Source organism: Vanellus vanellus (genome assembly GCF_965231255.1).
Source record: "Vanellus vanellus genome assembly, chromosome: 16".
Taxonomy (NCBI): Eukaryota; Metazoa; Chordata; class Aves; order Charadriiformes; family Charadriidae; genus Vanellus; species Vanellus vanellus.
Window position 1 is genome coordinate 7,583,250 of NC_138921.1, and position 24,290 is coordinate 7,607,539.

The window sequence follows — 24,290 nt, forward strand, 5'->3', positions numbered from 1 at the left end:
GCTCCTGAGGGTCCCCTCTGGGATGGCAGATGGTCAAGCACACGTCACGGGGAGCTGGGTAAGACTGGAAGCCATGTAACTGCCTTTGCCAGGGACAGTGCCCTGTGGTAGGCTCTAAGGGCAGTACTTTGCAGCTGGGTATGGCTCTGTCGCATCGTGGTGGAGGTGGAGCAGGAATAGAGCTGTGCAGAGGTGAAGGGAGGAGGGTAAATACCTGGCACCCTCTGAGCAGGCTCCTCTCCGTCAGGTGGGCTGGCGGTGCAAGTCCAAGGGTGAGGGAGGTCCCCGTGTGCCTCTGCCATCTCAGCGAGTGTGCACAAGGATTGTGCTTCATGTTTCTGCCGAGTGGCTTTGTGGGGGCAGCTGACAGCAGGGAGGGAGGATGCAAGACTGGACCTGAGGTCTGAGTGCTAGATGGAGACCTGCAGGAGACCCCTGAGGAAGGAGGAGGTGCTTCTACTTCCCTGTCATGGAAAGCAGCAGGCTGTGTGGCCTTGAAGGGTACAGCCTGCAGAGCTTTTGGGGGTTATTCCTCGCACAGGCTGGGGCTGGCTTTTCTCTCCTTGGGTGTCTCCCAGGACTGAAGGATGCATTAGGCAGCTGCCTTTTTTCCCCTTAAGTAATGGAATTAAAAATGATCTGGTGAGCTAAGAGTGGGCTCATTCTGTTCTCTTGTGGGCATCAGCTACCTCTAAAGTTATGTTAATTGTAGCTGGGAGACCCAGACAGAGGTTGGGAGCTGTCCCGGCAGTTGGCTTGTGTTCTCCCAATATTGTTTTCAGCAGCCTGCTGGGAGGACAGCAAGGTTACAACAAACCTCAGTGTGCAACTGGGAGTATCCATGAGATGGATGTACTGGGAATGAACCAGGAGCATCCCCGCTTGGATGGAGCATCCTTTTTCCAGCCTTATTTGTCCACTGCCTTGCTCTCCCCTTTCCCTGCTCAGTGTGCTGTTTGCAGGTGTGGTGCCCCAGCGCAGACTGTCTTCCCCAGTGATGCCCTTGGACTAGCCCCCACTGGACCAGGCTGAGTGTCTCGGGATGCTCAGAGGCCGTGATGTCCTCTCTGGTTCAGGATTCAGCCTCTTTGGTAGACAGGCCTGATCCTGCATCCCTTACTCATGTGAGCAGTCGTCTCTATTTCAATGGGACTACTCGGTGAGTAAGGATCGCAGGATTGGGACCACTACCTGTAACTTTAAAGTGGACCTTCTGTAGGATCCTGTCCCCAACCTCTTTCTGTTCATGTATGTTAATGTGCATCAAGAGCTTCCAAAGGTGCTGATGCTCTTGCCGTTTGGATGGAGAACCTGAGAGCTGGAGAAGCAGTGCCCTTCCATTTCTGAGGATAAATCATCATTATTTTTCCACCCTCTCCTTCCAAAGGGCTCCCAGTCCAGCCAGATTCCGTGCCATGGAGCAATGTGCACCTGTTTATCTCCCAAGTGTTCCTGTTCCCGGCTTCCCGGGGCTGGCAGGGCTCTGCTCTGCCTCTCTCTGGTTTTCCCAGCTGTGGCTTTGAGATGAGAGGCAGAGAATCTATTTAAGCCTGATTCGTGCTGCAGAGCTGGAGGATGAAGCAGAGGGAAAGATGAGCAGTGGTAGTGCTGAGAGACTGCTGCAGACCTTCCTGTGCCGCCTGGTTTCTCCTGTCTGAACAGGCTAAATTTGGAAAGCTCTGTCCTTTGCTAAGGTTTTTGAATGTGCTCGCAATTAGAGGTGCCAGTGCCTGCGACCCTTCGTGAGGTGAAAGCAGCGAGGGTTGGGGGTTGATCTGCACGTTGATTTCTGCTTCGCCCTGGTCAGGGGGAGTCGCCGTGGGAGCAACCTGGTCAGACCCTGAGCCCCGTCCCCTGCGGGACCCGCTCTTCTGTGGGCCGGCTTCTCCCTCGCGTGGAACGTGTCGGTACCGCACCAGGGAAGGTCTGGCTGGAAGTGGCTCCTCCTGCGCTTCTACGGAGGGGAGAGCAACCAAGCGTTTCCTGGAAGAGTTCCAGCCAGCTCCGCATCTGCCCAGTTTTACATTTTGCAGATTATCCTGAATGAGGAGCAGAGGAGCTGAGTGTGACAAGAGCTGTTGACTTGCTCCAGAGGGAGCAGTTTATGGTCATTGGTCCTTTTTCAGAGCTGGAAGTGGAGGCATCATGTGAGTCACACAGTGCCTCTTGGGAAGCGTGAGGTACTTCAAGTGGAAGCAGGGAGAACAAATACCTTTTAAATTGAATTTGATAGATTTCTGGAGGGATTATGTGGCAAAGCAGCAGTGATCCTTGAGCGGAAATTAAAGCTTGACCTGCAGGGTAGGTAAAAGAAAAGACAGGAGATCTGATTGCTATGTTGCTTGTGCTTGTGGCACTGTATGTACAGGAGATTAATCCAGTGTTTTGGATTTCTGCAATGCTGGTCTGTTTTCTTGGTTTTCCCTGAGCATCAAAGGATGAAGCCTGGCTGAAGTGTCAGGGCTCTGACACTCTCAGTAACCACTTACATAGAGCCTTGCTTGCAAGTTCAAGGTTAAATTAATCATCAGAATTTAGATCAGCAACGCATTTTCTCTTGGGTCAGTTCAGCAGGAACATCAGGATAAGCCTGCAAGCTGCTGGTGGTAGAGCAGTGGAATCCAAATCTTGTGACACCCATGAGATGCACAAGTCTGGAGTCAGCACTAACGTTCCATGCAGTGGGAGAGGAGGTAGCAGGAGGAGAAGGTGGGAACTGCGCTGTGGAGGTTCCTTGGTGTGTACCCACAGGGAGGGCATCTGCAGCTCCTCAGCCTCCATTGCCCTGATCCAAGCTGGGAATGGGTTTATGGACTGCTGCTGCTCCCGTTCAACTTGAACAAACAGCTCCTCTGGAAGCGCCCTTCGCATTCTGGTAGAATGTAGTCAGGAACTGAATTTCCCTTCTGTGGGGAATTCTGAAAATAACTTTGTCCACTTCAGAGGAAAAAACATAAAAGCTGTCGTGATGTGACTATGCTGACATTGCTGAGGCACGGATGTGCAGAGCTTCACCAGTCGTCTGGGCAGGCCATGCCAGCCAGCTGTGTCCCTAAGGGGACCTTGTTGCCTGGCTCTGTGCTGCTCGAGAGTGTCAGTCTGGACCATGCTGAAGATTTTCCTTCCATGACATGCTGCTTGTTGTTCACGAAGCACGGAGCCTGAGCACTGCAGTCCTTAGCCCATAGCATCTCTGCCAGAAACCAGCTCCCCTGTGGGTGGAGGACCCTTTGTCTCCCTGCACCATGCTGTTTCCTCTCGCTCCCCTTCCCCGCGTGCTCTGGTTGACGTGGGGGGAGAGCTTTTTGCACCCCGACCTCTTGATCTAGCTCCCATTTGTATTATCTTGGCTGCTCAGAGCTGAACCTCTTGGCTAAGCCAAGGCTGAGTGTGGAGGCTGCCGAGAGAAAGCCCCACTTTGGTGGGAGCTGGGGGCTGCTGGGTGGAAGGTGTGTGAGGCTCTGGTTATTGTGGCTGAAGTTTGGCCAGGATGGTGTAAGTTTAGCTGAGGACATAATTTCTTCTCCCTGCCCCCAATCCCCAACTCTGATCTGTGCTGCTCTCTCCTCGCTCATCCTCTGTTGTTTCTGCTCCTTGCTTGTTGTGTTCGCAGCCGCCTCTTCCCACCACACGGAGCTCCATGTGGCTGATCTCTGCCTGTCTCTGCTGCCTGGTCCTGAGTGCTGGGTGTTTTTCTTAAGAGGGTATCACTTTCAGCTCCAGTGACCGTGCGATAGTACAGCCCTGCATCTGCCTTCAATTAGGGCCGTTGGTGAAGTGCAGCTCCTTGTTCCTTGGACCCTGGGCTGGTGCTGCGGAGTGCAGCCCTGGGGGTTTGCCCCCACCTGCTCTCTCAAAGTTGATGGGCTGCTCTTGGAGACCGTTTCTATGCTCTAGCAAGCTGCCCAGTGGTGAATTTTGCTTTCTGTGAGTTTACATCTAAATACATGAAATCATGTGTTTTCTCTCTTCTCCTCAGAGCCTATCTTCAGCACTGCAGGCTAGAAATCCCTTCTAACAAAGGGAAAAGTAGGACATTGCTCCGTTGCTGCTAGTACACAGCCACAGCTCTTCCCACATGTGCTGTGTCCCCTGCCCAGAGCAGCCCTCGAGGCTGTGCTTGCCCTGAGCCGGCTTTTACAAGCCAAAGGAGAGGGAATTTGCAGAAGGATGGGCATGCAGTTTGTCTGGCTCCATTATTAGTAACCAAGCGCTCAACACAGCAGCAACGCAGAGGGGCTGGGCTGTGCCAGGCAGCACTCACTGATTATTTTTTTTGTCTTTCTCTTTTGCTGTCACAGTTTGACAAAGAAGAGCTGATCCATGAGGTGGGGTCGGCTTGGTGCACCCCAAGCCTGCCTTTCCCTGGCTTGTGTGATTGGCAGGTTGGGGCTGAGCAGAGCTCTTCTCTGATAGAGACCTGGATTCTGCTGCCAGCTCCACCCCTGCGCTGCTGCTGCTGCTACCGCCTGCTGGAGAGGAGGTTAGAGGTGCCCGTGGCCCACAAGCCAGTGGAAGAAAATTGGTTTTGCTCTAGATCTTGAAAGGGCAAAGATGGACATTTCCCTGGTGAGCTCTGCTGCACCCCATGCATGACATATCCTGTGTGCTATTTTTCCTCTTTTAAGGGTGTCGTACATCAGATTTCTTGTTGGAGGAGCAGGCCAGGGTTTATGCTGGGCGTTTCCAGGGACCATGTGGAAAGGGAGGGGACAATCAGGAAGGCCAGGCACAAAATAAGGTTGGCTTGGCTGTCTTTGGGAAGTTTGCACGTGGACCAACCTGAGCCAATGGCTCTGGGTGTGTCATGTGGCACATCTGAGGGACACAAACGTGTCCCCTCCTTGGTCCATCATTTCTGGTTTGGCGACTGGGTAGGAGAGGAACCAAGATGAGCATCTGCAGGAGAGGCAGAGGAGGCTGAGTATGGGACCAGGTGACCCTCCTTCAACATTTTGAAAGCCATAGTGTTGGACATGCAGTCTTAAGATGCTCTCTGCAACAAAGACCTACCCTTGTGAGTTTCTTTTCCTAATTTGCTCTCTGCATTCACAGGCATGGCCTCCTGCCTGTAGTTCCTCCCTGGCTGCCAGTCCTGAGAGCAAGTGTGATGTGTGAGAGCTCAAGGCGCTCGGCAGACAGTAGCTCCTTGTTCCTCTCTGCACTGTCAGCACAGCTCCTGGGGCCATGAACAGCACTGTGGTTTTGTTGCAACCAAATCATTGTTGACTTTATCTGTGATCCCAGCTCAGAAAAATGCTATGATTTGGTGCAGTGGGCTCATGGGGACACAGCATGTCTCCGTTTACCCATGGAATATGCTTGTGGTTGGTGGCCATGTGGCCTGTGGTCTCCAGACAGGGGTTTACCAAACCATGAGAATTCATGGGGGTTGGAGAGGGTTTGCTTGCAGCTTTTGGGGTTTATGGTGTGGAAGGACTGGTGAAACCTCTGTGTTATCTCAAGTAAGTTTGGATGCATCTTTGGTCTGCCCAGTGCAGACAGTGTGATACCTTCATTGCTCCAGAGTCATGCACAACCTGCAGACCCCAGTGGTGGACTCCTTCAGTCAGGAAGGCAGGGATTAGGTATTGTGAATCTAGGAGAAAAAAACAGTGTCATGAGCGCGGCCTGAGCTACCCCTTGGGCTGGGAGGATGTTGTAGGATTATCGTCTCCCTGAGGAATGAAGCAACACTGCGAAATAGGGGCAGAGCTGCAGAACAGGGGTGTGTTCTGAGAGGTAGTGATTTTTGTCACACCTGGATCTTGCTCCAGGCCTTCTGCTTGACTGTTCCATGCAGAAATGGCTGGGAAGAAAACCCAATGACTGTAGTTTAAGGATACTGCTGGCTTAGCAGGGTGGTTTGGAAAAGGGCTTCATGCATGCAATGAGACAGTTGCCATATTGCCGGAGTTTTCCTGCTCTGGGAGTGTTTCCCACTTCTTAATTTCTCAGCCTTTAGGACCGCATGCCTGCAACTTCTGAGGTCACTTTCCCTCAGCTTGCAGGATGGCAGCATAGGTAAAATACTGTTGTTCTTTTTCCTTCTTTCTTTTTTCTTCATCATGTAGTGTTTCGAAGACCTTTCCACTCTCACAGCTGCCCCCAGACTTCAGGCCACTGGAGACCATGCCAGTAACTTGGTACCTTTCAGCAGAACCTGGTGTCAGCCTTGCTTGGGGTGCACAGTGGAGGCCCTGGGTTGTAGCCTGAGGTGACCAGGAAAGATGCCTCTGATCAGGTGCTCTCTGGAGTCACTGCCAGAGACCTGTGGTTCCCAGAGGAGCAGCAGGAGCTCTGGCTGGGAGCGAGGCAGGAGCGTGGCAGCAGCCTGCGTCCTTCCCTGTTTGCGAGCAGAAAGCTGCTCAGGAACCCGTGCAGCAGGTGGCAGGTTCCTCCAGCACCACCAGTGTTGCCGTCTCGTGTGACTTTATTATACATGCTGTGATATTACCCCCCCAGTTTCTTGAATCATGTGATTATATGACATTATCAGCTTTTGTCTGTTTCAAATAAATTCCTGTTCAGTTTCTATGGCTGCATAGAAAAGCTGGAAAGCAGGTGTTACACATAGGTTCAGAATCCAAACTTGAGGTTTGAATGATTTTTCTGTGCATGCTGGGCCATTGCTGGGCTGGGTACTTGTGCTTAACAAACACACAGATACTTCTTTATTTTGAAATGTCTTCAAAGCTTAAATGGTTGCTGTAAGGTCCAGAATACATCAGCTGCTGTTTCAATTGGATTCAGAGATGAGGCTGCAATATAGCCGGACTAGACAACAGATGGACCAGCACCACGTGGAGGCAGATCCACATTAACCAGGACTAGGAGCTGGGGGTTGAGTTTGGACCCAGCTTTTTGGGAGCTTTCTGGACCCTTTCGACCTTCGCACTCACAACCAGAAGCAGCACATTTTCGCCAAGAGCAGGTTTCCTTGCAGCAAACCTTTGTCTTGGCTGCATTAGTGAGGATATTTAAAAAAATACTCCAGCTGAATAAGCCCATCTGACAAAAGGAGTCAGAGTCATGGCTGGGACAGCATCCGGTACGTGCACAACCTCCCCGCGGGACACTGGCAGAGCGAGAGACATTGCAGCCGCGATGGCTTTTGTCCTGTCCTTGCTGGCAGGCTCCTCCCGCAGCACAGGCAGGAAATCCCGGGCAGCTGCCGTGGGAGCCCGCTCGTCTCCCCTCTCTCCTCCTCGCCTCTCCTCCTCGCCTCGCCTCGCCCGGCCGCCGCGCCGAGGCGAGCTGAGCCAGCCCTGCGTGTGTGTGCATGCGTGGGCGGGGGGGCTGCCGCATGGATTTAGCGAAGACTGGGAGGGAACACATGGGTTGGGGTTTTTTTTCTTGGCCCGTGGTGGCTGTCCGTCCTGCCGGCCGCGGTTATGGATTCGATCATTATTCAGGAGCGGTTAGTGGAGCGGCTGCTTTCTCCTCGGACGCAGGCACAGCGAAGCCACCCGGCCAAGCTGAAGGTACGGGGATGTATTTATAGCGCCGTGCGAGCCGGGGAGCAGCAGGGACAAGAGGGGGGAGGATGGTGCCCGAGCAGACGTGTGCAGCACGAAATGAGAGCTCTGAGGAGCAGAAGAGCGGAAAGACACTGGTAAGGGGGAGATGGCAGGGACAGAAAGAAGGGGAGCAGTCCCCGCGGGAGCAAGGCTGAGGGGCGCGTTGGACAGCTGGAAGATGCGCGACATTTTTATGTGGTTATTTGATGCAGTGATTCCTTCTCTGAATGGCGTGTGTGTGCCTGGGAGGGCTCAGGGCAGGAGGCAGCGCTGTGTGTATGCCCAAACACAGTCTGGTTTGTGTTATCATGTTAACGCTGTGCTTTGCTAGTTGGTTTTCCTTCTGCGGCAGCAAATGTTGGTGGGCGAGTGGTTTTGCTGATACTGCCATGCTCAGCCCCAGCCCGAGGCAGCAGATGTACAGGGGAGATGCCCCAGGGGCTGTTCGCGTTATGAATTCATGCAGCTTTCTGGCAATGAAAGGAAGCGAAGGGTCTGCTTCTCTGGGGCTGGGCTGTGCTGGTTCATGCAGATGCGGATGTGGCGGCCGTGCCTGGCCAGACGGGAATGGCTGGAGGAAGGGCTGCCCAGGAGGGGGCTGGACGGCTTGTGCTGGAGGCTGTAACACCCAGACAGACCCTCCCAAAGAAGTAGAGGCAGGGGCAACAGGCTCCATTGTTTCTGGGGTTGGCTCCAGACCCGCTAGAGGCTATTCTTCAAATTTTCTGTGGTCCCATGGTGTTTCATTTTAGCCCTTTTGAATACACCCGGCAAGGCCCCATTTATCCCCAGGCTGAATGGTGAAGTCACACGAGATCTGGATTGGTTTAAACAGCACGTCCACCAGGGAGGTGAGGAGGGAATGGGGAACAGCAGGAGCGATGGAGGCTGTGCTGTGTTCCCTGCCTTGGAGGTACAGACAGCCCTGTGGGCGCCTTGGTAACCAGGGATGGCTTCTCCTCTGTGCAATAGATCCTAAATGTTTCTACCCCCAACAGGAACAAGACTTGAACCCACCAGTGCTTTGTTCCTTGGCTTGAACTCCCTGGGAGGGCCTTGGCCACCTCGGCCAGGTGGTAGTGGATGTGAGGACGCAATGTGTTGCTGTAATGTCCAGTGAACCAGTGAGCATGTGCTGAGAGAGAGAATACAGACGTGTTTTGCTTGGCCTGGGGCGCTTTGGTTTGTAACAGGGCCTCAAAGGTCAGCCACATCTCTTGGTGGCCTCCACTGTGGTGTGTGGGGCACATTCCCAGGCACGTGGGAGCGGGACGCCATTGGGAACAAAGGCAGCACGTGGAGGAGACGGTGGGGAGAGAGGCTCCTCGTGCCAGAGCGCCACTGGCTCAGCTGGCCAGGGCCCTTTCCTGACAGCTGGGGCTGGCAAGGGAAGGACGGTTCAGCGACGGGCTGTCCCAGCCTGTGTCAACTTGATGGGAACTGGCTCACGAGGGTCAGGAGCTTGCAGAGGGGGCTGTGATGCCTCCAGGAGCTCCCTCAGGCCAAGTCTCTCATCTAATTAATGGATTTTAGCTTTTCACAACCCAGAAAGCCACCTGCCTCCTTCAGTAGCCCTCACAGCCCTCTATTACCCCCTTCAGTGCTCTCTATCCTGTGCATAGCTGCTCTGCAGATAGCATGTGTGTTGAGTCCTAACAAAGAGCAGTGTAGAGCTTTGAGCAAGGCAGACACTAGGCTCAGGAGGCTACTTGGGCTCCTTAAGCACGATGTCGATGTTGGCACACTAGCAGAGACAGTGGCACGTGCCTGTTGCAGTACCCGAACATCACTGGGATGGGAGCACGCGTTGGGTGTCTCAAAGCCAAGATGAGGAGCTGTGGGTCTAGGCTGGCCGTGCTGCAGGGACCACACTGTTGTTCCTGATGGAAGGCTGTTAGAAGGGGATCCCTCCCCACAATTTCACCTCCGTGTCTTACCTTCACCGTTGGCAGGCAGGCTGGCCACCAGCTCCCGGCAGGGCTCTGCAGTGCGTCTGTGTCTGGTCGGAGGGAGGCACAGCTGGGGACAGAGCTTTTCCCCTTGTGACTCTGGCTGCCTCCCACTGCGAGGGAAGCCCTTCCCTTGGTATTGTGCTCAGCACTGACCTTCCTCGCTGCAAGGGAAATGACTGCATGAGCCATGGGTAAAGGGCAGTGTCCTGTGCCAGTTGGGATTTGTTCACCTCAAATGTTGTGATTCCAGCGAGCTATGGGGAGGTAACCAAAGGTACAGTAAATCTGTGCTTTCTTGGTTGGGCTGAACAGAAACAGGAGATCAAGTTCAGCCAGTTACACTTGGCTGAAGTAAGCAGAGTTGCACCAGAACTCAGCTCCCCAGTGTCTCCACTGTCAGCCCTTAGTCATCTAGGTTAAAAAACAAAGAAAATAAGAGAAACACACCCTGAGCCTCAGCTATGGTTTTATTAGCATGTTACTAGTACTACTTCACATGTCAAGCAGGTGCTTGTCTTTCCAAATTCTGGTAAAGATCGGGGAGGTCTCCTCCTGCTCTGACCCAAAGCTTGGCTGTATGAGAAGCTCAAGGGGAAGGATGTTGTGTATTTGTGCCGCTCGCTGAGCAACACCGGTCCTTGCGCTGTGAGGCTCAGGCTGTTACGTGTGCGTTTTGGTTGTGCTCATAGATGTGTTCCACCAGGAAGCAAAGCAGCCAGGAGGCAGCCCTGGACTGAGGGACACAGGCTGGAAGTGGCCCTTTTTTTCTTGTTTTCTTGATCTTGCTAGTATCGCATTTCTCACTCTGCTTTGCGCACCTCATATTTACCCTTTACTGAGCTTTTTGGGTGGGAGTTCACAGTGTTCCCCCCCCCCAGGCAGGCTTTGCTTTGCCACGTGCAGTTCGTCAGAACTGCCATCACTTCTCACCCTGGGGTCTGGCTGCTCACTGCACCGCTGCTTTGGGCTGCCACTGCCTTTTAGCTCAGCCATTGGAGCTGCCAATGCAGTGCTTTGGGGACTATTTAATTCTCCCCGCTTCTCTCTAATTTCATTTGCTCTGTCCCTTCCTGCCTTTCTGGACTGTGGGGTGGTGAAACAGCATTGCTTCAGCCATGTTAGCAAGGGGATGAGGTGGGAGAGACCAGAGCCCGCGGTCACTCTGTCAGGGCTAAAGTGACCAAGTCTGAGACACAAACCAAACCTAAATTTCTAGAAGGCGGTGACCTGCTAAAGAACAGAGTCCGTGGGCCACAATGGCCATCAGCTACGTCTGTCCTGTCTGAATGGGCAGCTCCAGAGCAGCCATAAATTGGGAGGAGAAGACTCTGTGGCCTCCCTGCTGTATGTCCTCACATGGACTTTGCAGTCTGCCTGGCCGAGGGCACCCGACGATGCTGACATGTGTGGATGTGCAGCCAGAAGTTGTAGAGGGCTGCTCGGGAGCTGCATTTCCCACTTGCAGTATGGAAATAAGTGCAAGCCAGCATTGCCCTGAGCTTGACACACTGGATTGCAATTTGTGTTTCTTTGATTGTGTGCCCCAGGAATGGAGATAGTTAATCTTAGGAACAGAGTTCTTCCTTGCTGTCCCTGGAGAAACAGTGCCAGGGAGCTGTGGGGTGAGGACAGCCATATGCTTGAAGGCATCCATGGCCGTGTGGGAGCTGGGGCTGGTTTTGAGGAACTCCTAGCTCTGTGGATTTGCCTGTGGTGTGAATCCCAGGGGTATGTTTATTTTAAGTGATGTTGAAAAGCAGTCTATGATGTATCTAGCGCAGGCATTTGTGAACGGTTGCTTCCCCTTGGGTCTAGCTTGGAAAGTATGTGAGAAAGGAGGTGTTTGCCAGAGTCCATGCCCACCTTCCCTCTGCGATGGGGCCTGAGGAGGGAAAAGCAGTGCCATGGGGGTGCGGGCTGTGAAGGCCCAGTGGTGCTCAGCTGGAGCCTGGATGGATGGAGCAGCCAGGCTGTGGCCCAGTTACCTGCAGCTGCCCAAGCTGTCAACACCAGACCATGTGCTGAGCCCAGCCTGAGGGCAGTAGCTGGAGCAGGTCTGTGAATCCCGCAGGCGAGCTGTGTTCGCCTTTTGGGATGTGCCCTGCACGAGCAGGGTGCGTGCCTCTGGGACAGCACAGGCTGTCTATTTGCAAAATGCTCCATTGGTCATGTCACTCCTTGCGTGCACTTAGTGCGCTTGTACAGAGTGTGTGCCATGCTTGTGAGGTGGTTGTGGCTTTTACGTGCTATGAGAGCGCTTGGTGACAGCAGGCTGTGTCTGGGGGGTGGTTAGGCAGGAGGTAACACTCCAGTACTACCATGTGTAATACCTTCACCAAAAGCATCTCACCTGTATTCTCAGTAATTTTGCATCTTACTGCTTCCCATGCTCCTTGAACTTCTGTCACTTCAGATATAACAGCAGAGATTATTCAGGATTTCCTCTTATTCAGCCAGGAGTGGCTGTGACACAGCAAGAAATAATCCTGTCCCAGGTCAAACAGAAGCCAAGCCACTGTGCCTTCCTCTAGACATGGCTCAGGACACCACCAGCCCTGGGGTGCTAATTACAGAGAGCTATCCATCACGTACCATACGTGCCTCTGGAGGGGGAGATGCAGAAATGGCTCTGAAAGACCTGGGGAAAGGTGACTTTGGTGAGCCTTCTGTGAAGGGAGCCTGCAACTGTGCGGGAGGAACAAAGAGTTAGGAAGATAGTGTGTCAGTAGCAGCCCCAGATGTCCTCTCTGGTGGAACGGTGGGATGTGCCTTTTCCCTTCTGTTCTCCTTGCTGGAAGGCTGCTGTGAACTGCCACGTTGGCAGGTGAGAGCAGCCAAGTAGGGCTGTGGCTGGGAGGAAGTGGCCCTCTGTGCCCACCTGTGGGAAGGGCAGAAGTCTCTGAGCCCAGAGGATGTGCATGCCCTGCCCTACACCACTGCCAGGGCAGGGAGCAAACTCTCCTCCACCCCTTGGCTCTGCCTCATGGGCTTTTTGAGTCCAGCTCCTTGTCACTGTGTGAGGCTTGAGCAGGAGGGATGGCACACCCTGACCTGCTTCCATTTGCCTCTGCCCTGCAGGACCATGAGAAGCAGTACGTGGGCTTTGCCACTCTGCCGAACCAGGTCCACCGGAAATCTGTGAAGAAGGGGTTTGACTTCACCCTGATGGTTGCAGGTGAGACTACCCAGTGGATGGAGGTGGTGGGTGTGTGGAGGGAGCCAGCTCTCCTCACTTCCCTTAGGTGCTCCCTTAGCACCTGGGATCCTCCCCTCGCTCTGTTCTAGTCCTTGTCTCAGACCTTGCTTTCCTCTTGTGTTGCAGTCACACTGTTTCCCCAGGAGTAATGGCCGTCCCTGACCACTCACAGCCTGCTTGAGCAAGCAATGAGAGTAGCTTCTTCTCCAACAGAGCGGCTGGTCAGGGGGGTGAAGGCAGGGCCAGTCAGGGACTGCAGGAAGGCAAGGGGAGGGAGGATGGAGTGGCTGGGAAATCACATTTGAACAAGGATTGAGACATCTTGCAGCAAAAATCCTCCCACTGCTGGAAAAATGTAATGCCCATAAACAGCTTCTGACAGCTCATCTCTCTCACTTCCTCTGGCTCAGGATTCAAAGCCTTGTTCAGAGTTTCATTTGTAAGTCAATTAGTGGGTCATGTTGCTTGCTTTTCCCTCCTCCCCTTTGCGCTCTGTCAATTAGGAGAGTCGGGTCTGGGCAAATCCACGCTGGTGAATAGCCTGTTCCTGACAGACCTCTACAAAGACAGAAAGCTCCTCAACGCAGAGGGTAAGTTGGGGACAAAGGGGGGTGAATGGTTCTTGTGCCTGCAGATCTAGACTGTCCAAAGGACTAGTACTTTAGTTTCTTGCTTCAGCAGCAGCTGCAGGCTTGGCTGGATCCCAGCCCTGTTTGTTGCTCTTCTCTCTTTTGCTGGCTGCAGAGGCGCTGCTATTCCAGCAAGAAGGGTTTGGCTGTGGGGCTCTTCTGTCCTATGAAGAGAAGGCAAGGCTGCAGAGCAGCACCAGCCCTTTGGGTTGAGATGTTGAGATTTGTCTTTTGTTCTTGGGTGTTGGAGTGTGGTAGGGTTTCCCCTTACCAAATGAGCGGACAAAATGTTCAGAACAGCTGGGCTACAAGCACTTCAGAGGTTTGTGTATCTTCTCAGAGTCTGTCTGCCTTCTCCTGGCCTCCCACAGTACCACTCCCTTGAGGCTCCTTAGAGGATGATCAGGGTTTTTTGAAACCCATGTTACTCCCTGTGCTCAGTGATAAGGAGGGAGCCGGCTTGTCGTGGGTGTCAGTGGGGATCCCCAGCGTTACTGCCTAGCTTTAACTCATGTATTCCTGTTCAAAGAGAGAATCAACCAGACAGTAGAGATCGTCAAGCACACGGTGGACATTGAGGAGAAGGGTGTCAAGCTGAAGCTGACCATAGTGGACACACCAGGCTTTGGAGATGCTGTTAACAACACTGAGTGGTGAGCAGGCCACTGCTGCCTTCCTCCTAGTCCTTGGCCATGTCTGCTTTATGTGGGTGCTTCACAGGGGGTCTGGCAGCAGGAAGGGGATGCTGCTGCCTCATAGTCCCTAGGAGACACTGTCCTGTTAAACACATGATTTTGTTTTGATTGAATTGCCCTTCCCAGCTGGAAGCCCATCACTGACTACATTGACCAGCAGTTTGAGCAGTATTTCCGTGATGAGAGTGGCCTGAACCGGAAGAACATCCAGGACAACCGAGTGCATTGCTGCCTCTACTTCATCTCGCCCTTTGGGCACGGGTGAGAGTCCCCACTCCAGGGCCAGGGTATGACTCAGTCCGGAGGGAAAACCCTTGTGCACCAGGATTGCCCTATAGTGGCTCGTACATTGGCAGGGCTGCTGGCACAGGAGAAGAGCTGTCTGGATGCTCTCCCTCAGCTGAGCATCACACCACCTCCCTCCCCCTCGCTGGCATGACAGACTGCCCATGATCAGGCAGAGCGGATCTCCCTTAGGCCTTACAGCCTGTTTTGGAAATCAGGAGAAATAATGCCACACAGACTTGTATCTTCCGATCTAGCTAAGCCTGACTGATGAGTAGGAAAGGGAGTTTTAAGCTGCCTTCATTTCCTGCCCCTTGCTGGCTCGTGCCGGGAGCAGCCGGAGGGGCCATGTTTGCTGCATGCAGCACAGGGCAGCCAGAGGGAGGACCCGGTCTCTGGCCTGGGCAGTATTGGGCCTGCAAGGGGGCAAATACACAGCCTGTGCCTGTGTGAGACATTCATCAGCTAAATCTGAGGCAGCTTTCCTGAAGGTACAGCCCTAGCTGAGGGCTGTCCCTGGGCTGCCCCAGGCTCTTGTGACAGTGCTGTCCTTTCCCCTTCGTGCCGGGTGGGTGGGAGAGGCTGGATGGGGAGCTGCCCAGTGTGTCCTTGCACACCATGTCCTTCCTCATCCCTGCTGCAGACTGAGGCCTGTGGATGTCGAGTTCATGAAGGCTCTGCATGAGAAGGTCAACATTGTGCCCCTGATTGCCAAAGCCGACTGCCTGATTCCCTCCGAGATCCGGAAGCTAAAAGAGAGGGTGAGATGCTCTTTCTCTACAGGGGTGTACCTGATGTGGCGGCAGGGATGGGCTGAGTACAGAGGGGAGAGAGAGATATATTGTGTGCGTGCCTGTGTGTATATATATATACATACACATACAGTACCTGCAAATCTAATTGCAGCAGTGCTCTGCTGTGAGAAGAGAAGTGGTGTCTGTAGGGAGGCAGCTCTAGAAGAAACATCGAATTGTTTTGCCATCTAGGCTATAGCAAACCCATGGCAGCACAAACGGTGAATAAACACAGCATTTCTTTATTGTTCAGTGTTGCATCCTTTTGTTTTTGTCTTGCATGGACACAGATCCGAGAAGAGATTGACAAATTTGGCATTAAAGTGTACCAGTTTCCTGAGTGTGACTCTGATGAAGATGAGGAGTTCAAGCAGCAAGACAGAGAGCTGAAGGTAAGGAACCTGCTCAGCAGGGGACTGGGAAGTCTGGCTCATGGGTATGTCGGTTGCTCTAGAAGGAGCCAGAGCTGCCCTATGTGTGCCAAAGGCCTGTGCTAGTGATACCGAGAGGACAGCCTATGTTGGCTCACATGGTAGATGGCCTGGAGAAGGTGCTGATGTCCGTGCTGGTGCCGTAAAGCCAAGTGTGTCATGAAGACATGGCACTTATGCTCTCCGACCAGGCAGTGACAATCTTTCCTCGGTCCACCCCAGCATGTGTGTTTAAGATGGAGGCTGGGTTGTACAGCATTTGTAAACACCTATTTCTGAGTGATGCTATAAGCAAGGAGGAGTGATTTGTGAGTGACGAGGCACCACTGTGACACATCAGTTGCATGGGGGGAACAACATGATCATACAGGCCTGGCTGGAGGCTCCAGCAGCCCAGGCCTGACCTGCTCCCAAGCTGAGCCAGCCCTGTGTGTGCATGCAGTATGGCCTTGTTTCTCCTGTCAGAGAGGTGCAATGGGCTTTGACTTCATTCTGAGCAGAGAGGAGCGCAGCCTGTACATCCCTCCCTGGACAAGCTCTTGGCCTACATTGTGCCACTTGCTTGGTGTCCCAGCCTCTCTGCTCTGGCTTCCTTGTAGAGTTTCCCCTTGAAGAAGGGATGCAGGCACTTGCAGAGACACAACTTTCCTCAGGACAGCTGAGAAGGTCAGGCTGGGAATTAGGCTGCCTGCACATCCCAGCACATTAGGCTTTTCTCTGCAACTGTGTTCTGGTATCCTGTGCTGTGGCACATGTGGATGTCTCTGTGCCTTTCCTACCAGCACCTTCCTCCTCCTCTTCTGTCTGCCCGAGCTTGGCCCTTGGAGGAAGGGTCTGTGGGGAGCCCCAGGCTGAGCTGTGCTCAGCGATGCCTCTCGTTCCAGGAGAGCGCTCCCTTTGCTGTCATCGGCAGCAACACTGTGGTGGAGGCAAAAGGCCAGCGAGTCCGTGGACGGCTGTATCCCTGGGGCATTGTGGAAGGTAAGCGTGGTGCCTGGGAGCCGGCACTGTGAGCAAGGGGCAGGCAGGGATAGGGGAAAGACAGGCAGGCACTTGCAACAGGGACAGCAGGGGAAAGCTGGCCTCTGCACAGCTGCAACTGACTGTGCCACCTTTGGCACATGGCAGGGGACAAGGTAGGGTAGAGACAGAGGCACTGGGGCCACCTCAGGAGGTCTGTTACAGGGGGTGTAGCAATCACCCTGCCTCTGAAGCCATGACAGACTAAAGAAGAGAGGCTCCAGTGTGAATGGAAGAATGCTTGGGCTTTAATGCCCTAGGATGTGGCTTCTTATTAAGGGGAGAGGCTGGGCATTGCCAGTTTAGTTTCTGGGGAGAAGCCATTGCCCTCAGGCAAACTGAATCTTAAACCGTCCTGCACTCCCTCTTTCTTTGCTGCCACTCCTGTATGTGCTAGAGTTGCCGGGCTGGAGGCTGTGCTGATGCACAGTGTGTTTGTCTCTATCTTCATTTCTAAAGGGAAAAATTTCATAAAGCCCATAGACAGCATAACCGTGGAATGGCTTCTGCTGCCATTGCTGACTCCCATGCTGGCATGTTGCTTTAAGGTCTTGCAGCTTTAGATGTGAAAAGCCTATGTGTGCACTTGTGGGCTGGTGTGGCTAGTTGGGCTGCCCAGCTGCTGCCTCTGCTCTCTCACTGGCTCCAGAGGGGTTGTGCTTGTCGGGGCACTGGCATTTGGCAGTGGGATCAACTTTGTGAAACCCTGGGCCTGACACAGATGGCTTCCCCAGCCCTGTAGAGAGGTGAATTGAGATCACCATGGCAGGCACACTGCTACTGAGCACAACATTTCCCTGCAGTCCCACAGAGCTGCCTGGACCCTGGCTTCCCCTGGTAACAGCAGCCCTTCCAGCTCTCCAGACCGTTGCCTGCTCATGCCTTTGCTCCTCAGGGGCTGATTTTGCTTACAGGGGCCTTTTGATCAACCCTAAATTCTGAGGACATGAGCAGTTTGCCTTCAGCACTGGCTGCCCTTACTGTGGTTATAACGACATCCCATGTACCTGGGAGCAGCATCCTCTTTCAAGGCTTTGCTGTACATGCTTGCTTAATCCTCTTACCCAGAAAAAGTCCTGGGGACACAGTGACCTCAGCAGCCTGGCTTCAGCATCAAGAAGTGCAGAGCATCATTGGAGCCTGTGCCAGGACCAGGGGGAGAGCCCCAGGCAGTGGCAGGGGAGAGTGAGGGGAAGATGAGGAAGGAACCCTGGGGGCAGTTTTAGTCCAGCCTGGGAACCAGGAGGTGAGAAGGGGCTCCCTGGAGAGGGCTGGTGAGGTGTGACGTCCAAGCACTCTCCTGTTGTTGCTTCCACAGTGGAAAACCAGGCACACTGCGACTTTGTGAAGCTGCGGAACATGCTGATCCGGACACATATGCACGACCTGAAGGACGTCACTTGCGATGTTCACTATGAGAACTACCGAGCTCAGTGCATCCAGCAAATGACCAGGTGGGTCCTCACCGCTTCAAGCGGAGGTGGCAGGGGTGTCTCACTCTTTGCGGAGCTGGGGTTGCTTTTAGAATGGCTCATCAGTCAGGAGGCTGTGGGTCTGCTGGGGACATGCTGGGCTGCAGCCTGGGGAATGGCACTGGGAAGTAAAATAGCAAATCCAGGCACTTCTTCCACAGCCTGAGTCCATGGTGGGGATGCTTCTGAGAATCCATGTTCCTGTCTAAGGACTCCCCATGAAGATCTTGGGAAATAGGCCTGGAGATTCTTTTGAAGAGCTGTTCCTAGCACTGGGTGAAATACATCCAGCCTAACGAAACAGGGGATAAAGCATCTCTCTGGTGGGTGATAGCTGTGTGCATTGCCAAAGAGCAAGGCATTCTGCAGTTCTGTCCAAGTAACAGCACGACCCTTGAGATGCTGTTGTTTCTCAGACAACAGAGGCCAGGCAATTATCAAGACTCTTAACGAATCTCCAAAGATTTCTCTGCATTGTTTTCCCATTGCATTTGATTCTCTGTGGTTTTAGTCACAATGCTCAGAAAATAGAAGAGAGAGCACTCACAGTCTTCTCATTTAAAACGTCTTTTTTTTCCTTTTCCTTCCATGACTGAAATACTGGTGACAAATTTTAGGTTTAAGTAGGTCTTGGCTCATCTGTTGTAAACCATCCCCCTCACTTCCTGCCTGAACTGGCCAGGTCGCTCTGTGCTGCCACGTTGCAGGGCAGAAATGGCTGTGCTTCACCAAGGAACAGTCCTGCATGTGCGCAAACGTGCATGTTGGCACATTCTGTTCACACACAGTGTATCTCAGTACTTTTGCATAGCAGACGAGCCTGTCTTTTTGAACAGTGAGAATACTGAGTCCGAAAATAACTATGTTAAATGCTACAGATCTGTGAGAAGTGTCACAGCTGCTATTTAGGTAGGCTATGTATCTATTAAAAGAAGAGCACAATGAAAAAGCAGTTGCTCAGCTTAAGAAAAGCTTAAGTTTGGTACCGTTTCTCACGCCGTGGCTAGTTCCTTGCCAGTGAACAAATCTCATAAAGCCAGAGTGTGGCCATTTCTAGCAGTGGGATAAAGGTCTTCTCTAGAGACATGTTTTGGGAGGAGATTCCAAACTCCAGGGATGGAATTGATTCAATAATGAGCCAACGGTGACTCCAAGTGGTGAACTCCTGCAAGTGGCATCTTGAATTCCCAGCTTCATTCCAGGCTTCTTTGGCCACTACCACCCCCTCCTTACTTACGGAGAGATGCCCTGACTTTTGGAAGAAAGTCACCTCCTTCCTCTGTCCCCTGCCTGCATTCGTGTGCATCTCTAGCCCTCATTACAATGCTGCTGTGCTGTGCCTGTTGCCTGTCATGTCTCCCACCTCCTGAATGTAAGGGCAGGTTTTGTTATCAGACTTTCAGCTATTAAACTGCTCCCCTGGTTTTATCTTCCTGGAAAAAAAAAGGACCATGGTGAGCATGTGGTGCCTTAGAGATGCTGATAGTTTGTGTTGATGCTGTATATGCGTGGGCACATGCACAGATGAGCCAAAAGAGACCAGATAAACTGGCTGTAAATGTCTCTGCTAAGCTTGCCAATGCAGTTACAAAAGGAAGTCAGAAATATCAGCCCTTTCTGTGTTTGCTGTCAGTGCAAGCCTGGTTTGGGGTTTCTCTGTTAGCTACTTACAGGCATCTGTTTTGAAAACTTTTATTGGCTTTGGTCTCATTCTGCATCTGAGTGCATCCCACACCTCTGGGCTAGATTGCCCCACAGGCTCTCCACTTGGCTGGGTGCATGCTGCTGCGTTGCTGGGAGGTCTGCCATCGTGAGTGACAGCCATCGCGTGGTGACACCAAAGTCAGCCAGCCTGAACCATGACTGACTGCGTTTCTTCCCTCTCTCTGTCTCTCTAGCAAGCTGACTCAGGACAACAGGATAGAAAGCCCGATTCCTATCCTGCCTCTCCCAACACCGGACACTGAGACAGAGAAGCTGATCAAAATGAAGGATGAGGAGGTGAGACCCATTTCTGTGTGGGCCGCCTTGGTGTTGGAGCTGGAATCTGAGGAATTTCTCCAGGATTTCCCCATAGAGGCTGTCGTGGGGCTTCCCACTTCTGCCTCCCACCATCACGGGCTTCTGGTGTGTAGGACAGGGTGTGAAAGCTGTGGCTTCCTTTGTCAGGGAAACATGGCTCCACAGCTGCCTCTGTGCTCAGGCAGGAATTAATACCCTCTGAGGGATTCCTTTGCCCTCCCCGCCCCCCATGTAGATCACCAGCTCCTGGCCACAACAAATCCCTTTTTGATTGTCTCTTCTCTGTCTCATGCAGTTACGGCGGATGCAAGAGATGCTGCAGAAGATGCAGCAGCAGATGCAGGATCAGTGAGAGGCAGGTACTTTGAGGGCAGAGGGAATCCCCCATAACCATCTGAGGCCTGGCAAGAGCTGTGGACGTTTAGAAAAGGTTTCCTGTTATATAGAGACTTGTGGGAAGAGCCGCACCCGCACCCTCTAATTTATTAGCAGCAATGCTGGCTTTGCGGTCAGCTGGATTGTGGAGGAGGCTGTTCACTTAACAGTTTACTGATGTGCATTTCTTTTTTAATAATTATTCTTTCTTTTCTTTTTTCTTTTTTAAAAGAAAATAGCCTGGGAAATCTCTAAGGCATCCTAAAAAAGAAAAAAAGAAAAGAAAAAGATCTCCCTTTCCCATGTACTAATCTGTTGTTTGGGAATGCTCTGGTATTTATAGTCCTGGTTTCTCTGGTGTACAAACTTGAAGACTATCTGTGTCAATGCACGTAAATGTTTACTCCCAACTGAGGTGCCATGTCCCGCTCCCCGCTCCCCTTGTCTGGGGCCAGCACAAGCATTGTAAGGCAGCCATACCCTCCTGTGAGTTTGACCTGCGCTGCTTGGGCTCCTCACCCTGTGGCCAACTCTGGCCCAGAGAGCTGGGGACGGGAGTTTCTCTGCGCACTGACTTGCTCAGGGGTCCTGATGGTTGCCTGGTTTCCTGCTTGGGTTTTTCTGAGGTTTTTTGTTTAGTTGATTGGGTTTGTTTTTCCTATCAAGAAATTCCAGGATCTTTGCACTGAGCAGCAAGGGACTGAGTCTCCTGAGGTCAGCTAGAAGAAAATGGCTTTGACTGCTCTCAGTTACGTCTTTCTGGCAGAGAGGATGAGTTGTTGACTGGTGCCTGCAAGGAGGAGATGATGGGAGTGAGCACCTTCCCAGCCATGGTTTCCTCCCACAGCAGGCCAGAGGTATTGGTAGAGGAGCCCCAGGGCCCATCAGTAGCTGGGTGAGGGTACCTCATGGTTTAGCTCTGGTCAGCCAGCTATAGCGTGTCTCCAGTGTCTGCTCTGAAAAGCCCTGTGGCAGTCAGAGTGCTTAGCTGGGACTGTTTTGGAGGGGGTGGAAAACCTAGGGCAACCCCAAATGCAGAGCTGTGCCCTACCCCCAAGCTTTGCACTCCCACAAGTTCATTGCTGGCTCTGAGGTCCTCCTGTGGAAAGGGGCAGTACTTGTAGGCTTGTACTGGAGATCTGCAAGCCACCGGTCGAGGCAGATGTTGGGTCACTGTGGCAGGTGCAGGAGTGTGACTGAATGGAGCTGAATACAGCCCAGCAGACTTGGCACTTGCTCCCCTGCCCTTCCCTTGGGACTCAGCTCTTCTCCCCCTCCCTGGTCCTAGGCTCTTCCTGTCTCAGTGCTGGGAAGGCTGGTGGATCTGCTGGGCAGAGATAAGAGCACTCTTTGGGCAGCAGCTTCTGTCCTGTTCTTGCTTCTTGCAGTATTTTTAACTTCAGTCCAGCCAGAGTAGAGCCCCAGAGTGTGATGTGCCTGACAGGGCAGGGCTCACCAGCAACACTGCCACACTCGCAGGGAATTGGGGTTGTCGGAGGGAGAGACGCTCAGCTCTTCCCTCCGACTCCAGGGAGTGCTGCTGTGGGCTGGGCCCTTCTGCTCCTCTGGCTCCCGGCCTGATTCCTCTGTCCCCTTTCCCCCTTTGTATCTTCTCCTCCATCTCTGGCTCTCCCCAGTAGATCTCCCTGAATAGGAAGCACAGTGTTGGCCAGGGGTAGCCAGGCCCTAAGTTCTGTTATTAGGTGCTGCGTTTGTCTGATGTCCCCCCATGGGGCTTTAAAGTCCTCATCAGGGCTTGTCCAAATGGTGAGTAGGTTGGCTGGTTCCAGTTATTCACTGTACAGAGCCTCTGCTTAGCCGGAACATGGGCTGCAGGGGCAGGGGAGAGACAAAGGCAGCGTGGAAGGACAAAGTGAGGGTAGAAGCCCCATGGCAGAAATGTGCAAGCTGGACAAGAGCCGTGTCCAGCAATGGTGGTTGTTTTTTTTTTTTCTTTTTTTCATTCTCCCCTGTATTGGGCTCTTAAGTGACAGTGCCAGCCTAGGAGAGGGGAAGGGTTCAGCTTGTCTTCAATAACATGTAGGACCAAGGTGCTTAAGGAGGAAATACAACCTTTCTTTGTGCATTGTGCTTACTTGAGCAGTGGAGTAGCCAGAAACAGGAGCTTCCTCCACGTTTTCTGGTACTGGCTCGCTGCTGTCTGAAGCAGGACTGCTGAGTTCTCAGCTTTATCTGTGCTAGCATAACAGGAAACACCTTGTAGTACCTGTCCCCTCTCTTTTCTTACACTAGTCTTGTCTGTGAGGAGGATGTTCTGTTGCAAATGAGCCCTGTCCAGCTAGAGATGTTCCTCTTTTAAACACATTCATTCTAGAACATAAATGAAACCTTTACCCTAAGCATGGACATAGAGGAGCTGACAGCTTTTATCCTGGGCTGTGTGGGAAGTGCTGTGTGCTCACCCTGTGAGCACAGGGTACTCTGGTCACAGGCAGGATTGCTGAGGGTGAATCTGCCCCTGTCCCTCTGGGTGAGGAAGGTTCCATCAGCTCAGTGAACATGGCTCCTACATCAAGTTGATAGTCACAAGTCTGTCCTCTACAGAGAGCTGGAGCCTTTGGCTGCCAGCTGGCAAAGATGGTTCAAGTTGCACTTAGGAAAAAATGCACAGGAGTGAGGCACCAGAGACAACTTCTACAGAGGGGCAGTGCTGCTGCTGAAGTCACGCCCCGTGTAGCAGGGTCCCTGCCCAGAGCACCAGATCTTGGGGGCTGCCTGGAAAGGGATTAGAGACTGACTTTTGGGGGCACCAGGGATTCAGACTCTGTCCTGGAAGGTGGCATCTGTTTATTAAAGGAGGAGCATTTTGTACTGCTGCATTGAGCTGCACAGTAAGCAGAGAAGAGACTCCTGAACAAATGTAGCTTGGCCATTTGGCTCTGGCAGTAAGAAGTGGGGATAGGAAAGTAATTTAACACCTCCCCTCACGCAACCCTCTATAGCCTCCTACGCGACCCCTGCACTCCCTGCACTCCCATGCCTCTGCCAAGCTTTGCCCTGCTGAGTGCGTCGCTGCAGAGGTGGTGTCCCGCTCCGCAGAGCTGTCCTGGGCTGCAGCTGGGGCTGTCGGTATAACGTCTGAGATCTGGTGCCCGACTGGGGAGGGAACTGTGGCATGAACTCCTTGTGTGCCGCTGCCGTACTGGTCCTGCCTGTGCAGTCCTTGCTGCCTCCCCGCATGCCTCCCCCCAGAGAAGGAGGGGGTCCCACTCTTTGTGCTCTGCGATGGCGTTCCCTGCTCCTCCTCACAAACCCCGCTGTGCTTTAACGCTGGCTTGCCGCTGCCATGCAACTTCCTCACCCCCAGCTCCATTCCTAGGCTCTTTGTTTCCTGTCCATCTGTTGGGTTATTATAATATATATTTTTTTGTAAATTTCTGTTTGAACATTTTGTCATTGTGAACAAAGAAAAATGAAACCTTTTAAAACATATCCATTTTATTAAATAATTATTGTTATTATTATTAATAATGTTTACTACCTGAATTGATCAGTGAAATAAATACATTCAGAAAACCAACCTCTTCCTGTTTAATTTTCAGTCCCCTTGAGCAGCTTTTGTGATACATAATGGGCAGGAGAGAGCGAAACTGACACTGTTTTTCCTTTTATCTAATTCTGTCAGAGCAGGCTCCAGGCAGGGCTACCTGCATGGGATTTCTGGCCTGTTTATGTCAGAAGCTAGACAAGATGATCTTGAAGTTCTTCTATCTTTAAGCTTCCCCTAGGAGGAGTGTCTAAAACAGCAATGGGCAGCTGGGCAGGATCCAGTCCCAGGAAATCCATTTTGTAAGTAGCCAAAGGAGCATTGCTGAGTCTGCGCTGCATGCAGAGCCAGAATGGGTCTGGCTATAGGTCAGCTCTGTGCCACACCTGGC

At 52.6% G+C, this 24,290-nt stretch overlaps 1 protein-coding gene across 1 annotated transcript in view; it reads left to right on the forward strand.

The window, feature by feature from the left end:
- Window positions 1-21,073, forward strand: part of SEPTIN5 (septin 5) — a gene marked incomplete at its 5' end in the record, with an annotated part of 44,364 nt that extends 23,291 nt beyond the window's left edge. The window contains 11 exons of the mRNA XM_082491438.1: window positions 12,551-12,647; window positions 13,172-13,258; window positions 13,827-13,950; window positions 14,119-14,253; window positions 14,921-15,038; window positions 15,362-15,463; window positions 16,387-16,483; window positions 17,841-17,976; window positions 19,893-19,995; window positions 20,312-20,375; window positions 20,624-21,073. Coding sequence (XP_082347564.1) covers window positions 12,551-12,647; window positions 13,172-13,258; window positions 13,827-13,950; window positions 14,119-14,253; window positions 14,921-15,038; window positions 15,362-15,463; window positions 16,387-16,483; window positions 17,841-17,976; window positions 19,893-19,995; window positions 20,312-20,368 — 1,056 coding nt within the window. The 3' untranslated portion in view covers window positions 20,369-20,375; window positions 20,624-21,073. The remainder of the gene's footprint in view (window positions 1-12,550; window positions 12,648-13,171; window positions 13,259-13,826; window positions 13,951-14,118; window positions 14,254-14,920; window positions 15,039-15,361; window positions 15,464-16,386; window positions 16,484-17,840; window positions 17,977-19,892; window positions 19,996-20,311; window positions 20,376-20,623) is intronic.
- Between the last annotated feature and the right edge of the window lie 3,217 nt (window positions 21,074-24,290).